The sequence below is a fragment of the Zootoca vivipara genome, chromosome 4 (assembly GCF_963506605.1).
Source record: "Zootoca vivipara chromosome 4, rZooViv1.1, whole genome shotgun sequence".
In the NCBI taxonomy this organism is placed as follows: Eukaryota; Metazoa; Chordata; class Lepidosauria; order Squamata; family Lacertidae; genus Zootoca; species Zootoca vivipara.
In genome coordinates, this window is record NC_083279.1 from 102,222,020 (window position 1) to 102,234,985 (window position 12,966).

At 58.9% G+C, this 12,966-nt stretch overlaps 1 protein-coding gene across 2 annotated transcripts in view; it reads right to left on the bottom strand.

The window, feature by feature from the left end:
* Positions 1-4,932: 4,932 nt before the first annotated feature.
* The window catches only part of DCHS1 (dachsous cadherin-related 1), a 32,019-nt gene continuing 23,985 nt past the window's right edge, over positions 4,933-12,966 (bottom strand). For both annotated transcript variants that reach the window (XM_035114976.2, XM_035114975.2), the window contains exons 16-21: positions 12,345-12,556; positions 12,043-12,197; positions 11,059-11,189; positions 10,471-10,757; positions 9,800-9,938; positions 4,933-9,526 (exon numbers count right to left, since the gene is read on the bottom strand). In XM_035114976.2, coding sequence (XP_034970867.2) covers positions 6,960-9,526; positions 9,800-9,938; positions 10,471-10,757; positions 11,059-11,189; positions 12,043-12,197; positions 12,345-12,556 — 3,491 coding nt within the window. In that variant the 3' untranslated portion in view covers positions 4,933-6,959. The remainder of the gene's footprint in view (positions 9,527-9,799; positions 9,939-10,470; positions 10,758-11,058; positions 11,190-12,042; positions 12,198-12,344; positions 12,557-12,966) is intronic.

Below are 12,966 nucleotides of genomic sequence, written 5' to 3' on the forward strand. Positions count from 1 at the left end.
AAAAAGAACCATCACAAACTAGGCCAGTTGACTTGAAATCAGTTCATAGCCTGACCCAGCAGGCTCTCCTTATGTTCTTGTTTGACTGGTTTTTTCCCTACATAAGTGAGAGCAAGAACAACAGGAAGGAAGAGAAGGCATCCCGACACCACAGGGATCAGAAAGGTATTTGCCCAGATGTCTTCAGCCAGTGGCCAGACTTGGGTTTTAGCAAATATCAGGCAGAAGAGAGATCCAGAACCAGGGAACAACTATGGTAGAAAGTGCTCTACTTGCCCTTGATGCTTAAACATGTCACAAAGAGGAACTGCTCAGGGGCGGCTGCTGCTGGAGATCACAGTGGTGGCCGCCCAAGGTCTGAGACCCACGACAGACTCAGAGCAGAACCTTTGCTCTTAGAAGGCCTCACTAGCTTAGGTCTACCAACAAATGTACCTTGAGCAGAATTTAGTCAGATACAGACCCATTCTTAATTTAAGGGCATAATGGTGCAGACTTTGGATGGATTTTATGGAGAGCTTCCCAGGTGGAGCCGGCTGCTGTGCTGGGCGGCTGGAAGTAAAAGATCTCCCCAAGTTGTAATTTGATAAGGCAAAGGAAACGGAGGGCCAGGGCCACCCAAGTGATGCCTGGTGTCATGGCCCTTCATAGTTAAAGATGAGCCTCCATGGGGCTGTCCCTGAATAAGTCTGGCCCAACTCATAGCCGCGGACATGCCTTGGACCTGGTGTTTACCTCTATGGATGTTGGTGATATGACACTAAGTAAAAGTGAAACTAAAGAAGTGCCGTGGTCAGATCACTACCCGGTGCAACTGGACTTCTCTGTGACCCTTCCCCTCTGCTGGGAGGTGGGACCAATTCGGATGGTCTGCCCCCGCCACTTAATGGATCCAAATGGTTTCCAGAGAGTGGTAGGGGATGCTTTATCCCATGTTGATGGCCTCTCAGCCGATTCCCTGGTAGCCCGCTGGAATGTGGAGTTAACCAGGGCTAATGACTGTTTGGCTCCGAAGCACCCTCTCCGATTGCATGGAGCCTGGACAGCCCCGTGGTTTTCCACAGATCTGAGGGCAATGAAACAATCGCTGAGACGGCTAGAGCGCCGGTGGCGTATAACTCATTCTGAAGCTGACCGGACATGGGTTAGAGCTCAATGTTGAGCCTACCAAGTGGTGGTAGCGACAGTGAAGAAGACTTTCTCCACCGCCTCTATTGCATCTGCATAAAACAGCAGCAGGAGACTCTTTCAGGTGGTTCGCAATTTAGCATAACCACCTGCTCCATCGGGGTCCAGCACGGGCCACATGATCTCCGGCAATGATTTTGCAAAGTTTTTTGCAAATGAAGTCGCTCAGATTTGGGAAGAGGTAGACTCCACCGTGGGCGCAGGGCTGGGGCGGGGGAGTGCTAGAGATCTGTCTAGTCATGTTGCGTGGGATCTATTTCAATCTATTACCTCTGAGGATGTGAACAGGCTGCTTGGACGAGTGAAACCAGCCACCTGTCTCCTTGATCCTTGCCCATCCTGGCTTATAAAAGCTAGCCGAGAAGGGCTGGGCGATGGGCTTTGTGGGTTGGTGAATGCTTCTCTCCGTGAGGGAGCCTTCCCAGACACGCTGAAAGAGGCGGTTATTAAACCGCTTCTTAAAAAACCATCTTTAGATGCAGCCAATATGGCCAACTATCGCCCAGTCTCAAATCTTCCATTCTTGGGCAAGGTGATTGAGCGAGTGGTTGCTGAACAACTCCAGGCACGCCTGGAAGAAGCGGACCATTTGGATCCCTTCCAGTCGGGATTCAGGCCTCATCATGGGACTGAAACTGCCTTGGTCGCACTGGTCGATGATCTCTGGCAGGCTAGGGACGAAGGTGAGAGCTGTTTCCTAGTTCTGCTGGATCTCTCAGCGGCTTTTGACACCATCGACCATAACATCCTTCTGGACCGTCTAGAGGGCTTGGGAGCTGGGGGCACTGTCATACAGTGGTTCCGCTCCTTCCTCCTGGGCCGTGTTCAGAAAGTGGTGGTGGGGGATGAGTGTTCGGACCCCTGGGCTCTCACTTGTGGGGTGCCTCAGGGTTCTGTACTCTCCCCCATGCTTTTTAACATCTACATGCAGCCACTGGGAGAGATCTTCAGGGGGTTTGGGCTCATCAGTATGCGGATGATACCCAGCTCTACCTCTCTTTCAAATCAGAACCAGTGAAGGTGGTGAAGGTCCTGTGTGAGTGTCTGAAGGTGGTTGGAGGATGGATGGCGGCTAACAGATTGAGGTTGAATCCTGACAAGACAGAAGGACTGTTTGTGGGGGGCAGGAGGCGGGCAGGTGTGGAGGACTCCCTGGTCCTGAATGGGGTAACTGTGCCCCTGAAGGACCAGGTGCGCAGCCTGGGAGTCATTTTGGACTCACAGCTGTCCATGAAGGCACAGGTCAATTCTGTGTCCAGGACAGCTGTTTATCAGCTCCATCTGGTACGCAGGCTGAGACCCTACCTGCCTGCAGACTGTATTGCCAGAGTGGTACATGCTCTAGTTATCTCCCGCTTGGACTACTGCAATGCGCTCTATGTGGGGCTGCCTTTGAAGGTGATCCGGAAACTACAACTAATCCAGAATGCGGCAGCTAGACTGGTGACTGGGAGCGGCCGCTGAGACCACATAACACCGGTCTTGAAAGATCTACATCCGAGCACAATTCAAAGTGTTGGTGCTGACCTTTAAAGCCCTAAACGGCCTCGGTCCAGTATACCTGAAGGAGCGTCTCCACCTCCATCATTCTGCCCGGACACTGAGGGCCTTCTGGCGGTTCCCTCTTTGCGAGACGCCAAGTTGCAGGGAACCAGGCAGAGGACCTTCTCGGTAGTGGTGCCCGCCCTGTGGAACGCCCTCCCATCAGATGTCAGAGACAAAAACAGCTACCAGATTTTTAGAAGACATCTGAAGGCAGCCCTGTTTAGGGAGGCTTTTAATGTTTAATCGATTGTTTTCTTTGTTTTGTTTTGTTTTTCTGTTGGAAGCCGCCCAGAGTGGCTGGGGAAACCCAGCCAGATGGGCGGGGGTTAAATAATAAATTATTATTATTATATATCTTTTTTTGGCAAGAGAGATCAACAGCAGCTTCCACCGTGCTCTGGATAAACATGCTTACACACTTCCAGGCTCTAGGCAGTGGCCCACAGGTCTGGGCCCCATGGAGCACTTGCAGCAACAGTGGGGCCCGTCCCCTCCCCTGGCTTCTATACCTTTCACTGACAAGGTGCGTGCCTCCAACCTGACCTGAGACTTCTCCTGCCAGGAAGTCATCACTGCTCTTCCCTTTTCATGTCCTTCCTGGTTAGAATAATAGAATCTTAGCATTGGAAGGGACCCTAAGGGTCATCTAGTCCAACCCCCTGCAGGAATCTCAGCTAAAGCATCCATGACTACTACTACTACTAATAATAATAATTTATTGATACCCCGCCCATCTGGGCAGCTCCCAGCAGAATATTAAAAATAGAATCAAACATTAAAAACTTCCCTAAACAGGGCTTCCTTCAGCTGTCTTCTAAAGTCACATAGTTGTTACCGGTAGCTCCTTGACATCTCACGGGAGGGTGTTCCACAGGGCGGGTGCCACTACCGAGAAGGCCCTCTTTCTGCTTCCCTGTAACCTCACTTCTTGCAGGGGGGAACCGCCAGAAGGCCCTTGGCTCTGGACCTCAGATGGCCATCCAACCTGTTTAAGAACTTCCACCTTCCTCTCGTGGGAATCTCTTCCACTGCTGAACAGCTCTTACTGTCAGAAAGTTTTTCTGAATGTTTAGTCGGAGCAACACGGTTCCTCTGCTCTCTCCGGTGCCCTCCAGCTGCTCGCCCACGAACTGCGACAAAGGCTCGTGCCCGGGGCAAACGCTGCAGGGGAGCCTCCACCCCCAAGCCCCTTCCCAGTGGGCGCGTCTGCTCCGCGGGGTTTCCCCCTCACCTCCTGGAGGGTTGCGAGAGGCGGCGCGCTCGGCTGGGTTCGGGGGCTCCAGAGGGGCGTGAAGACAGCGGGGCTGCCTGGCTGGTTCGTGCAGCTGTAGAATCATAGAGTTGGAAGGGATTCCCCAGGGTCATCTAGTCCACCCCTGTCAGGCAAGACTCGCAGCTCAAGCGTCCAAGTTCACCCGGAGTTCACGTCTGCCGGCCGGGGTGTGTGTGTGTGTGTGTCTTCGGGCCGCTCTGGCTAATCCTGCCAATTGGCCGCCGCGGGGAGCTGAGCCGGCCTGATTAGGCGCATCTGCTTCGGGGCTTAGGCTAAGCGGATGAAGCTCGGCGCCCCCGAAAGCTGAGCGCGCGACGGGGCGGGAGCTTGGACCAGGCAGGACCGCTGGCTGCAGCGGTCGAGGGTCGCGCGGGTCGCGAAAGCCCCCGTCCGCCGTCCAGTCAGGGCCTCCGGAAGCAGCCCCGACCCCCAGCTTTGGTTCTGCCTTCGCCCACTGCGCCGGCCGGGGCTTTTCCTTGCCGCCGCAGGTCTGGGCGTCGGAGTGGGGTAACCCGAGCAAACTGCACTTGGGGGGGGGAGGGGCGTTGGAGGGAACAGCCATCCAGGAGGAAGAGAGGCTGCTCAGGCGATGGAGGGGCGAGAGCCCCGTCGGGGGCAATCGGGGGCTAGAGCCGCCACGACTATGCTTCGACTCTGCAGCTAGAGGCAGCCCTGCTTTTGCCTGCCCGTGGCTGGAAGCACAGGAGGGGCGAAGGCTCTTGGCTCGGATCCTGCTTGCCGGCTTCTTTTGGGGGCGTCTGGTCGGCCACTGCGAGGACAGAACAGGATGCCGGATCCTGGACCCGAAAGCTCTTCTTTTCTGGCCCATTAAGATGCCACCCCGAAGGGGCCCGCCCCAAGGTTGCCTTGGGGGGTACGGGCCCCGTCTTATCCCCTCAGCGACCCCCCCCCAAGAAGACGAGTCCTTACAAACACGGTGTGGTTTATTAAGGCATTACTTCAAAAAGTTGGCACTTGGATCTGGTCCCTGCTCAAAAGGAGGGCAAGGGAGGGGGTGGGCGGGGCACCCGGGACTTCTCATGCTGCGGGTGCTCAGCAATACAAAAAGATACAAAATGCTGGAAATAGGAAACAGATTACAATAAATAAACAGAGCCTGCCAGGCTGGGCTGCAGTCAGGAAAGAGAAAGGCCGGGGGCGGACGAGGATGCCAGAGAGGGAGGCTTCAGGACATGTCTCGGTGGGGGGACAGAGGGCCACCATCCCTCGCCCGCTCAGCAGGGGTCTCCTGTGCTTGTAACCTCAGAAAGTCCTGGGCCAGTGGTCTTGAGCATGCAGGCAGCAGTTCTGCTGGTAGAGCTTTTCCCGGCCTGGAGAGGAAGTGCCCTTGGCTGCCACCCCCACCCTCCTGTGCAGGAGCCTTCTGGGAAGCCTCTGGGCAAGGAGCAAACTTGTTGCAGCTTCCGTCCCCTTCCCGCCCCTGCCCTGATGGGGTCTCTCTGCCATGCTTCCTATGCTTCTTCAGCATCCTGCCCAATGCACCCATCAACTCTTCCCATTTGCAGCTTTCAAGCCCCTGTGGCCCCTCAAGGTCCTTCCCTTCCTGACATGCTAGCTTTCCATCTGCAGGGCATTTTACTTTGTGCGGGAACATGGCCTCTTGCCAGCACTGGCAGGGAAGGGTGGAGCAGCTGCTTGGCATGCAGAAGATCCTGGGTACAAAACTTGGCAGCCTCTCCAGTTTAGGCCTGGGAAGGTCCCCTGTCTAGACAGCTGCTACCAGCCAGAGCTGGAGGGGTTCAGGAGAGGCCGCTCCCTCTGCTTGCCCTTATTCTCATGTATGTGCCTGTAGGGCAGGATGGGGGTGGACAGTCAGGGTTGTTTAATTATTGCTACTGTAGTACCATTCACTCCCCTCACTGAAAAAAAGAAGCCAAGGGAGGGGCACTTGGTTATTGCAAGTGGCCAGTCTGTGCTGGGGGGGGGGAGGTATTGCTTTGAAGGAGAGTTGTGGGGAGTCTGGGGTCCCCTGCTTCAGTCTCAGACAAAGAGCAATGCGGACAAGAAGGTTATTGGTGCTGTATCACCCCAAGACCCCATGGCCCTCACACCCAGTGCCAAGCTGTCAGAGTGCTGCCCTTCCTGGGCAGCACCCAGTGTGAGCGAGCAAAGTGAAGGTGCCCTCTTCCTAGGTTAAGATTTGCTTGTGTGTGTGTGTTGGGGGGGGGAAACCAGCCCCCCAAGGCATGCATATGCCTGTGCAAAGCAAGCAGTGGGAGGAAGGCACAGGGGCCCCTGGCATGGAAGGGGAGCTGGTGGCACGGTGCGGGACTGTGAAGGGCAGAAGTTGCACCTACCTTGGCAGAGAGAGAGAGATGCTTTGGTCAAGCAAAGAGGCCCCTCCATGCTGGCTGCCCCCTTTGCTGCTTTGGGGTGCCTTTGAGTCCCATTGCAATTGCTGACTCTACAGGAGCAGCTTGGAACAGCAGCAGCATCTCACGGGTCTGGAGGGGGCAGTGACAGCCCTGAGAGGCAACAGCGGCTTCAGCCAGACGCCCCTTCAGCAGACCCAGCCCAGCCAGCTCCGTGTGCATGGGGGAGCAGTGCCACATGGGGGTGGGTGGGGGTGGAACAATACTGAGAAGGTGGTGTGTGTCTTCCTGTGAGTAGCGTCTGTACATGGGTCGGGGGCAGTGGAAGGATGGCAATGAGATCTGTCACATGGAATGCCCCCCTGGGAGCGCAGCCCATGTCCTGCCACCACTTTTGCCAGCCAGTTGCCTGGAGAGGGACGCATTCTGCCCCTCACAGCATCCCTTTGCATCGAGGAAGAGGTGAGGACGGTGATGCCAGGGCAGTTTCTGCAACCCACGACTCTCCTGCAGGCAGAGCTCCCCAGACGCAGGAGCCAGCCTAGCAAAGTCCCAGTCTCGGCTCCAGGAGTGCGGGGAGGGGGCTTGTGCTCAGTCAACACCCTTTCCAGAGTCCCAAGCTAAATGCGGAGCTCGGCCTCCTCAGAGGCCTCCAGGGAATGCTCGGTGCTGATGGCGGACGTCGAGGGCCCCTGGGAGACCCCGAAGGGTGAGACCATGGGGGATCGCGCTGCCAGTGGGGAGAGAGAGGGAGAGAAGCTGGGTGACATGGCGGCCGAGGAGAGGGAGCCCTCATGGCTGATGGGGGAGCGTCGCAGAGAGGAGGAGGAGGCTGTGGCCAGGTGGGGGAAGGCTCGCCCCACGGCCGGCTTGGGGGGCACTGACTTGGCGCCCGGGTGCGCCACGGAGGTGATGAGTGGAGGTGGGTCGATGCGGGGCTTGGGCTTGGTGGGGAAGGGCTTACGCAGGGAGCTCTCGTCCTTCAGGCGGGCAATTTCTGTGAAGACGCTGGCCAGTGGCTGAAACTGGGGGCACCAGTTGAGGAGGTAGTCCCAGTTGTAGCTGCCGCGAAGCTCCTCATCACTGGCCACAATGGCTGTCAAGGACCCATCCACACATGGCTTCCCGTCCTCCGGAAAAGAGTAGTCTTTGGGGGCGGAGGAGACGCTGAGCCCACAGCCGGCCCCCAGGTAGGGACCGCTGCTGCCCCCGTCCTCCCGGTAGAGCTGGGGGGGCTGGCCGGGAAGCAGCAGGCCACCGGGCCCCTTCCGGTTCTTGAACCAGTGAGCCGCATCCAGGGTGGCAGGCTCGCAGGAGACGTCAGAGAGACGGTCTGCGTCCGTCTGGATGCCGGAGTCAGGTCCGCGAGCCGCCAGGTGCTCCTGCAGGGAGGAGGTGACGCTGGACATGCGGGGGCACTCATTGATCATGCGGATTTCATCATCCTCGGCTGCCTCGGCTGAGCCTCGCCCGCTGGAGTGGGAAGGGTCCAGAGACCCACCCCGGGTGTAGGGACCGGCCGGTTCCGTGCCATAGCCAGGCAGAGCCTCGTGGTAGAGGCAGTCACCGCCGGGCAGGGCTGGCTCGCTGTGGCCCAGCTTCTGCATGGAGCCGCTCTGCACATGGGCCAGATCCACCTCCTTGGGGCCACGGCTCTGCCGTGAGCGGACCAGGGCCAGCACAATGGCCACAGTGGCCAGCACAACCACCACGCCGAGGGAGGCGGCCACGGCCACCACCAGCAGCAGGTTGAGGTCAGGCACCAGGCCGAAGGAGGTGTGCGTCACGTCCACGGTGACCTGGGTGGAGGCCGAGCGCGAGGCGGGCAAGGGGCTGTGGGCCTGCACCTCCAGCACCATTTCCCGGGGCTCTTGCTTGGGAGGCCCCCCCGAGGGCGCCTGGCTGTCCACACGCAGGTAGATGGTGCCACTGGTTTGGTTGATCCCGAAGAAGGGAGACTGCTTGAGCAGCGTGTAGAGCACCACGCCGTCGGGGCCTTCGTCCTCATCTGTGGCCACCACGGCCCCAATGCTCTGCCCCCGCTGGGCACCCTCGGGGACCTCGAAGCTGTAGGCTGGGCTGAGGAACACGGGGTCATACTCATCCTCCCCAGTCACCAGAATACGTACAGTGGCCGTGGCCGACGTGTTGCCAACATCCGTGGCCTGCACCCGCAGCTGGATGGCCTTCGTGCGCTCAAAGTCAAAGGGCTGGAGCGCGTGCAGTTCCCCGGAGCTGCTGTTGATGGCGAAGGCCTCCCTCCCCTCGGTCGGCAGCAGGGCGTAGTGCAGCTCCCCAAAGGCTCCCACGTCCAGGTCCACGGCCCGCACAGTGGTGACCAGGCTCCCTGGCGGCAGGTTCTCCCGCAGGCTGCAGCTCAGCACCTCCAGGGGGAAGTAGGGGAGGTTGTCATTGACGTCCTTCACCTCCACAGTGACGGACGCTAGGGCAAAGTGGCCGCCTGCTCCATCCGAGGCCCGCACCACCAGGCTGTGCAGGGCCTGGGCTTCGCAGTCCAGCGCCTTCGCCAGGCGCAGTGCCCCTGTGGATGGGTGCAGCTGGAAGAGCCCGCCAGGGTCCCCGGAGCTGATGGTGTAGCGGACCTGGCCGTGGGCCCCCGAGTCAGGGTCCTGGGCTCCCACACGCAGCAGCTCTGCCCCGGGCACGGTGCCCTCGCTCACGGCCACGTGGTAGGCAGAGCGTCCAAACACCGGGGGGTTGTCATTGACGTCCAGCACAGTGAGAAGTACGGACACCACGGCGCTGTGCTGAGGCACTCCCCGGTCTGACACGGCCACCGTCAAGTTGTAGACCGCCACGGCCTCAAAGTCAAGGGGCTCCACCAGCACCAGGGCGCTGGCGCCCCCGGAACGGCCCTCCAACTGGAAGGCGTGGCCACTGTTCCCGCTGACAATGGTGTAGTCAAGGGCCGCATTCTCCCGCGTCACGTCGGCATCTATGGCTTCCAGGGTGAGCAGGGTGGTCCCCGGGTGCAGGTCCTCTGACACGCAGGCGTTGTAGTGCGGCTTCAAGAACTGAGGCCCGTGGTCGTTCACATCCAGCACTTGGATCTGCACCGTGGTCCAGGCCGAAAGGCTGGGTGTGCCCCGGTCATGAGCCTCCACTAGGATGTCCAGTGTGGAGCACCCCGGGTCCAGCACCAGGAGCTGCGTGGTGAACAAGGTCCCTAGGAGGGCAGAGAAAGGGCAGTGAGGAAGAATAGGAGGAGGAAGAGGAGGAGGTGGAAAAGGAGAAGAAGGAAGAGAAGAAGAAGGAAGAGAAAGAGGAGCAAGAACATCACAGAGGACAAAGAAGAGGAGAGAGATGAAGAGGAGAAAGGAGGAGAAGGAAGAGCTCAGCCAAAGTCCCCCCCCCCACTTCAGAACTGCCCCTGCCCCTCCAAGGCGTCTCACAGGGGCCTTTCTGTGGATACAGCCTCCTCCCACTGCTGCCTTCCTACCGTTGGTCCGGTGGATGGAGACCAAGCGGCTTGGCCTGGCCAGCTGGTAGGTGACCTCCCCATTGGCGCCCGAGTCCAGGTCTGTGGCGCTGAGGGTCAGGATGGGGCTGCCGGCTCGGATGTGTTCTGGCAGTACAACCTGGGAGGACACAGGGGGTTACCAGTCATTCCTTGGCATTTATTTGCCCTCCAAGGTTGTGGGGAAAACCCACATGTTGGCATGAGCTGCCCCCCCCACCCAGGGCCTCCTGGGTTCCCTTGGGTGCCTGTGCGAGGAGCCAAAGGGGGAGCAGAGCAGAATGAGGGCAATGAGGAGGGTGTCGGGGAGGGAGGCGTGGTCTCTCTGGCACATGACTGAGCCATGTTGAGCTGAAGGGGGCAACTCACACCCAGATACTTTTCCATATTTGGCGTAAGTGACGTTTAAACTAAAGCAGCAACATAGCGATTTGCATCGAGGTTTGTAACTGAAGGTGCTGTCGCTGCTCCGCCCTCTGAATCCTATGCTCTGAGCCTCTTTTCTGCATTTTTCCACACGGCATTTGTGTGGAACCGCTGCAGAACTCCCCTAGGCAGATCGCTTTGGGAATGGCCTTCTGACAGGTTCTGCCCTGCCTGGCAAAGGACGTGCGGCCCCTGAGGGGAGAAGCCCGAGGGCGAAGGCTGCACACCTGATACAGGGCCTGGGAGAAGACCGGAGGGTTGTCGTTGACGTCTTCCACCAGCACCGTGACGTTGGCCTCCGTCTCGTGCTGAGAGTCTGAGGCGCGCACGGTCAGTGCATATCGGCTGCGCTGCTCATAGTCCAGCGGCCCCAGCAGAGTGATGCGGCCCCCGTAGCGCAGGATGCTGAAGGTGCCAGCGGTGCCACTGTCCAACACCAGCATGTAGGAGAGCTGTGGCCCGCAGTCCACGTCGTTGCCCGTCACCATGGTGATCTCGGTGCCCAGCAGGGCATCTGTGGAGTGGGGAGGGGGTCAGAGCTGGGCCTGCCGGGGGCAAAGGCCATGTGAAGCTGTTTGGGGTTGCCCAGGGGGGCAAGGCTTCTCCTCCCCCATCTCAATGGAGGGCTCTGTGCCAGCACTAAGAGAAAGAATCTCTGCACACGCTCAGAGGTGCTCATGTCTTCAGGTTCTGCAAGAGTTTCCCAGGTGACACCCTCTGGGCCCGCTTTTGAGGGGAGCCCTGCAGAGAGCGCCCCGCTTCCCCACAACGCCCCTCCCCCACCAGCCAACCAAGGGGGGCTTCCATCTACTCACTCTCAGGCACTCGCACCTCCCAGGGGGCAGGGATGGTGGGGCTGTTGTCATTCACATCCATCACCAGCACCGTGAGGGTGGCAGAGCCCACCAGGGGAGGGTTTCCTCGGTCTGTTGCAGTCAGCACCAGGCTGTGGGCGGGAGGGAAGCAGGAGCGTCTCAGGGACCAGAAGGCACAGGTGACGTCTGCCTGGGGAATGGGGGTCAGGGCCAAGGAGAGGCCCACAGGGTGCCTTTGTGGGGGCTGGTGCCCCTCCCCCTTTGGCATCCTGTGGACTGGCAGCCTTCAGGAGGACCCCACAGGCACCCCTGCTCTTCCAGGGAGCGCATGGCGGTGGCAGAAGAGGGAACTGGCCCGGCCTGGCCCAGTCGCAGACCTACCTTTTTGGGCCCCTGAAGCTTGAAATGTCACGGGGGGCCCTTGGCAACCAGCAACGAGGTCTGGGTAAGCCCTGTTCTCTTCTTCATTGATAGAACTGACACCTTTACAACATCTGTGCTACTGACTCTTGGACTTTGGTGTTGTTGAAATACATACAACAAAAACTTAGGCTCAAATCAATGCAGCTCAGATTGGGTCTACTAGACCCCAAAAATTTAAGCATCGTGGACTAAAGTTGCTTCTGGGGTCCCTCTGGGATTAAGAGCCCTGAAGCTGAAGCTTCATTAGTTTCATAGTAGATCTGTCCCTGCCCGTCCCCCAATCCCCCAATCCCTGCCCTTTGTGGATTGGCTGCCTCTCCATGGTTCAGTTCAGTTCAGTTCAGAGTTGCTTCCTGTGAGGAATCCCAAAGAGATTCACCCCGCAGTAGAAACACATCTATCAAAACTATTAAAAGCATCACACACACACAATTTAATCACCACTTCTCTCCCTCTACCCAACATCAACAGAGCCCCACATGGGCTCCTCGCGAGGCTTGTGGCCATAGTCGATCCATGGCCTCCATGGCTGGAAGTGGGGAGGACAAAGGGCAGACTCACCGGGTCTGGGCCCAAATCTCCCTGTCCAGAATGGCCGCTGTCGTGATGGCGCCCGTCTGGCTGTTGATGCGATAGAGCCCATTCATGGGCAGCGTCTGGTTGATGGTGTACGTCACCTGCCCGTTGGGACCCTGGTCCAAGTCATCTGCCACAACCTGCCGTGAGAAGGCATGGAGAGTCCTGCCGCCGCATGGACCTGGCCCAAATGGCCCCCCCAGGACTCCCCCCCCAGAACTCCCCCCCATCCCCATTGCTGCTCAGCCAAAGAGCCAGCCACCCCAGAGCACCCCTTCCCTTCCCACCTGGATGACAGGCGAGTCATAGCCCTGGGCCTCCCAGATGAAGGCCACGTAGTTGGGCAGCCGGAAGCACGGGTGGTTGTCGTTGACGTCCTGCAGGTTGACGTTCACAGCCATGAAGCTGAAGGAGGAGGCGGACTCTGCCTGCAGCACTAGGCGCAAGCGGGGGCTCAGCTCAAAGTCCAGGCTGCGGGGATTCTGCACGGACACCAGGCCTGCCAGGGCAGAAAGGGGGAGATTGGCCACCTGCGCCACCCTCTCTCCACGCAGGGAGGGTCCCCAGGGGAAGCTGTGTGGCAGGGGCCACCCTCTCCCTCTCCCGCAGCCGAGGCTCCTCCTCGCCTACCCTTGAGAGCAACATGGGGGCTGCTTGGGTTCCTTTGCCATGGAGGCCTGCGCTCCGAGTCTGGCAAGGGCAGCCTGCCAGCAAGGTCCCTGGGCAGCGAGAAAAGCTGGACCCAAATGGCCAGATCAAGGAGGAGAGAGGCCCTTGCACCCTGCAGCAGGAACACGTCCAAGCAAGTAGTGGAGAAGAAGGGGAGCCAGGAAGGAAGGGAGCGGCCCCCGAAAAGCCTTCAGCTCTCACCTCCTCCAGGACAAAGCAGGCTTTCATGGGGGCCGTTTG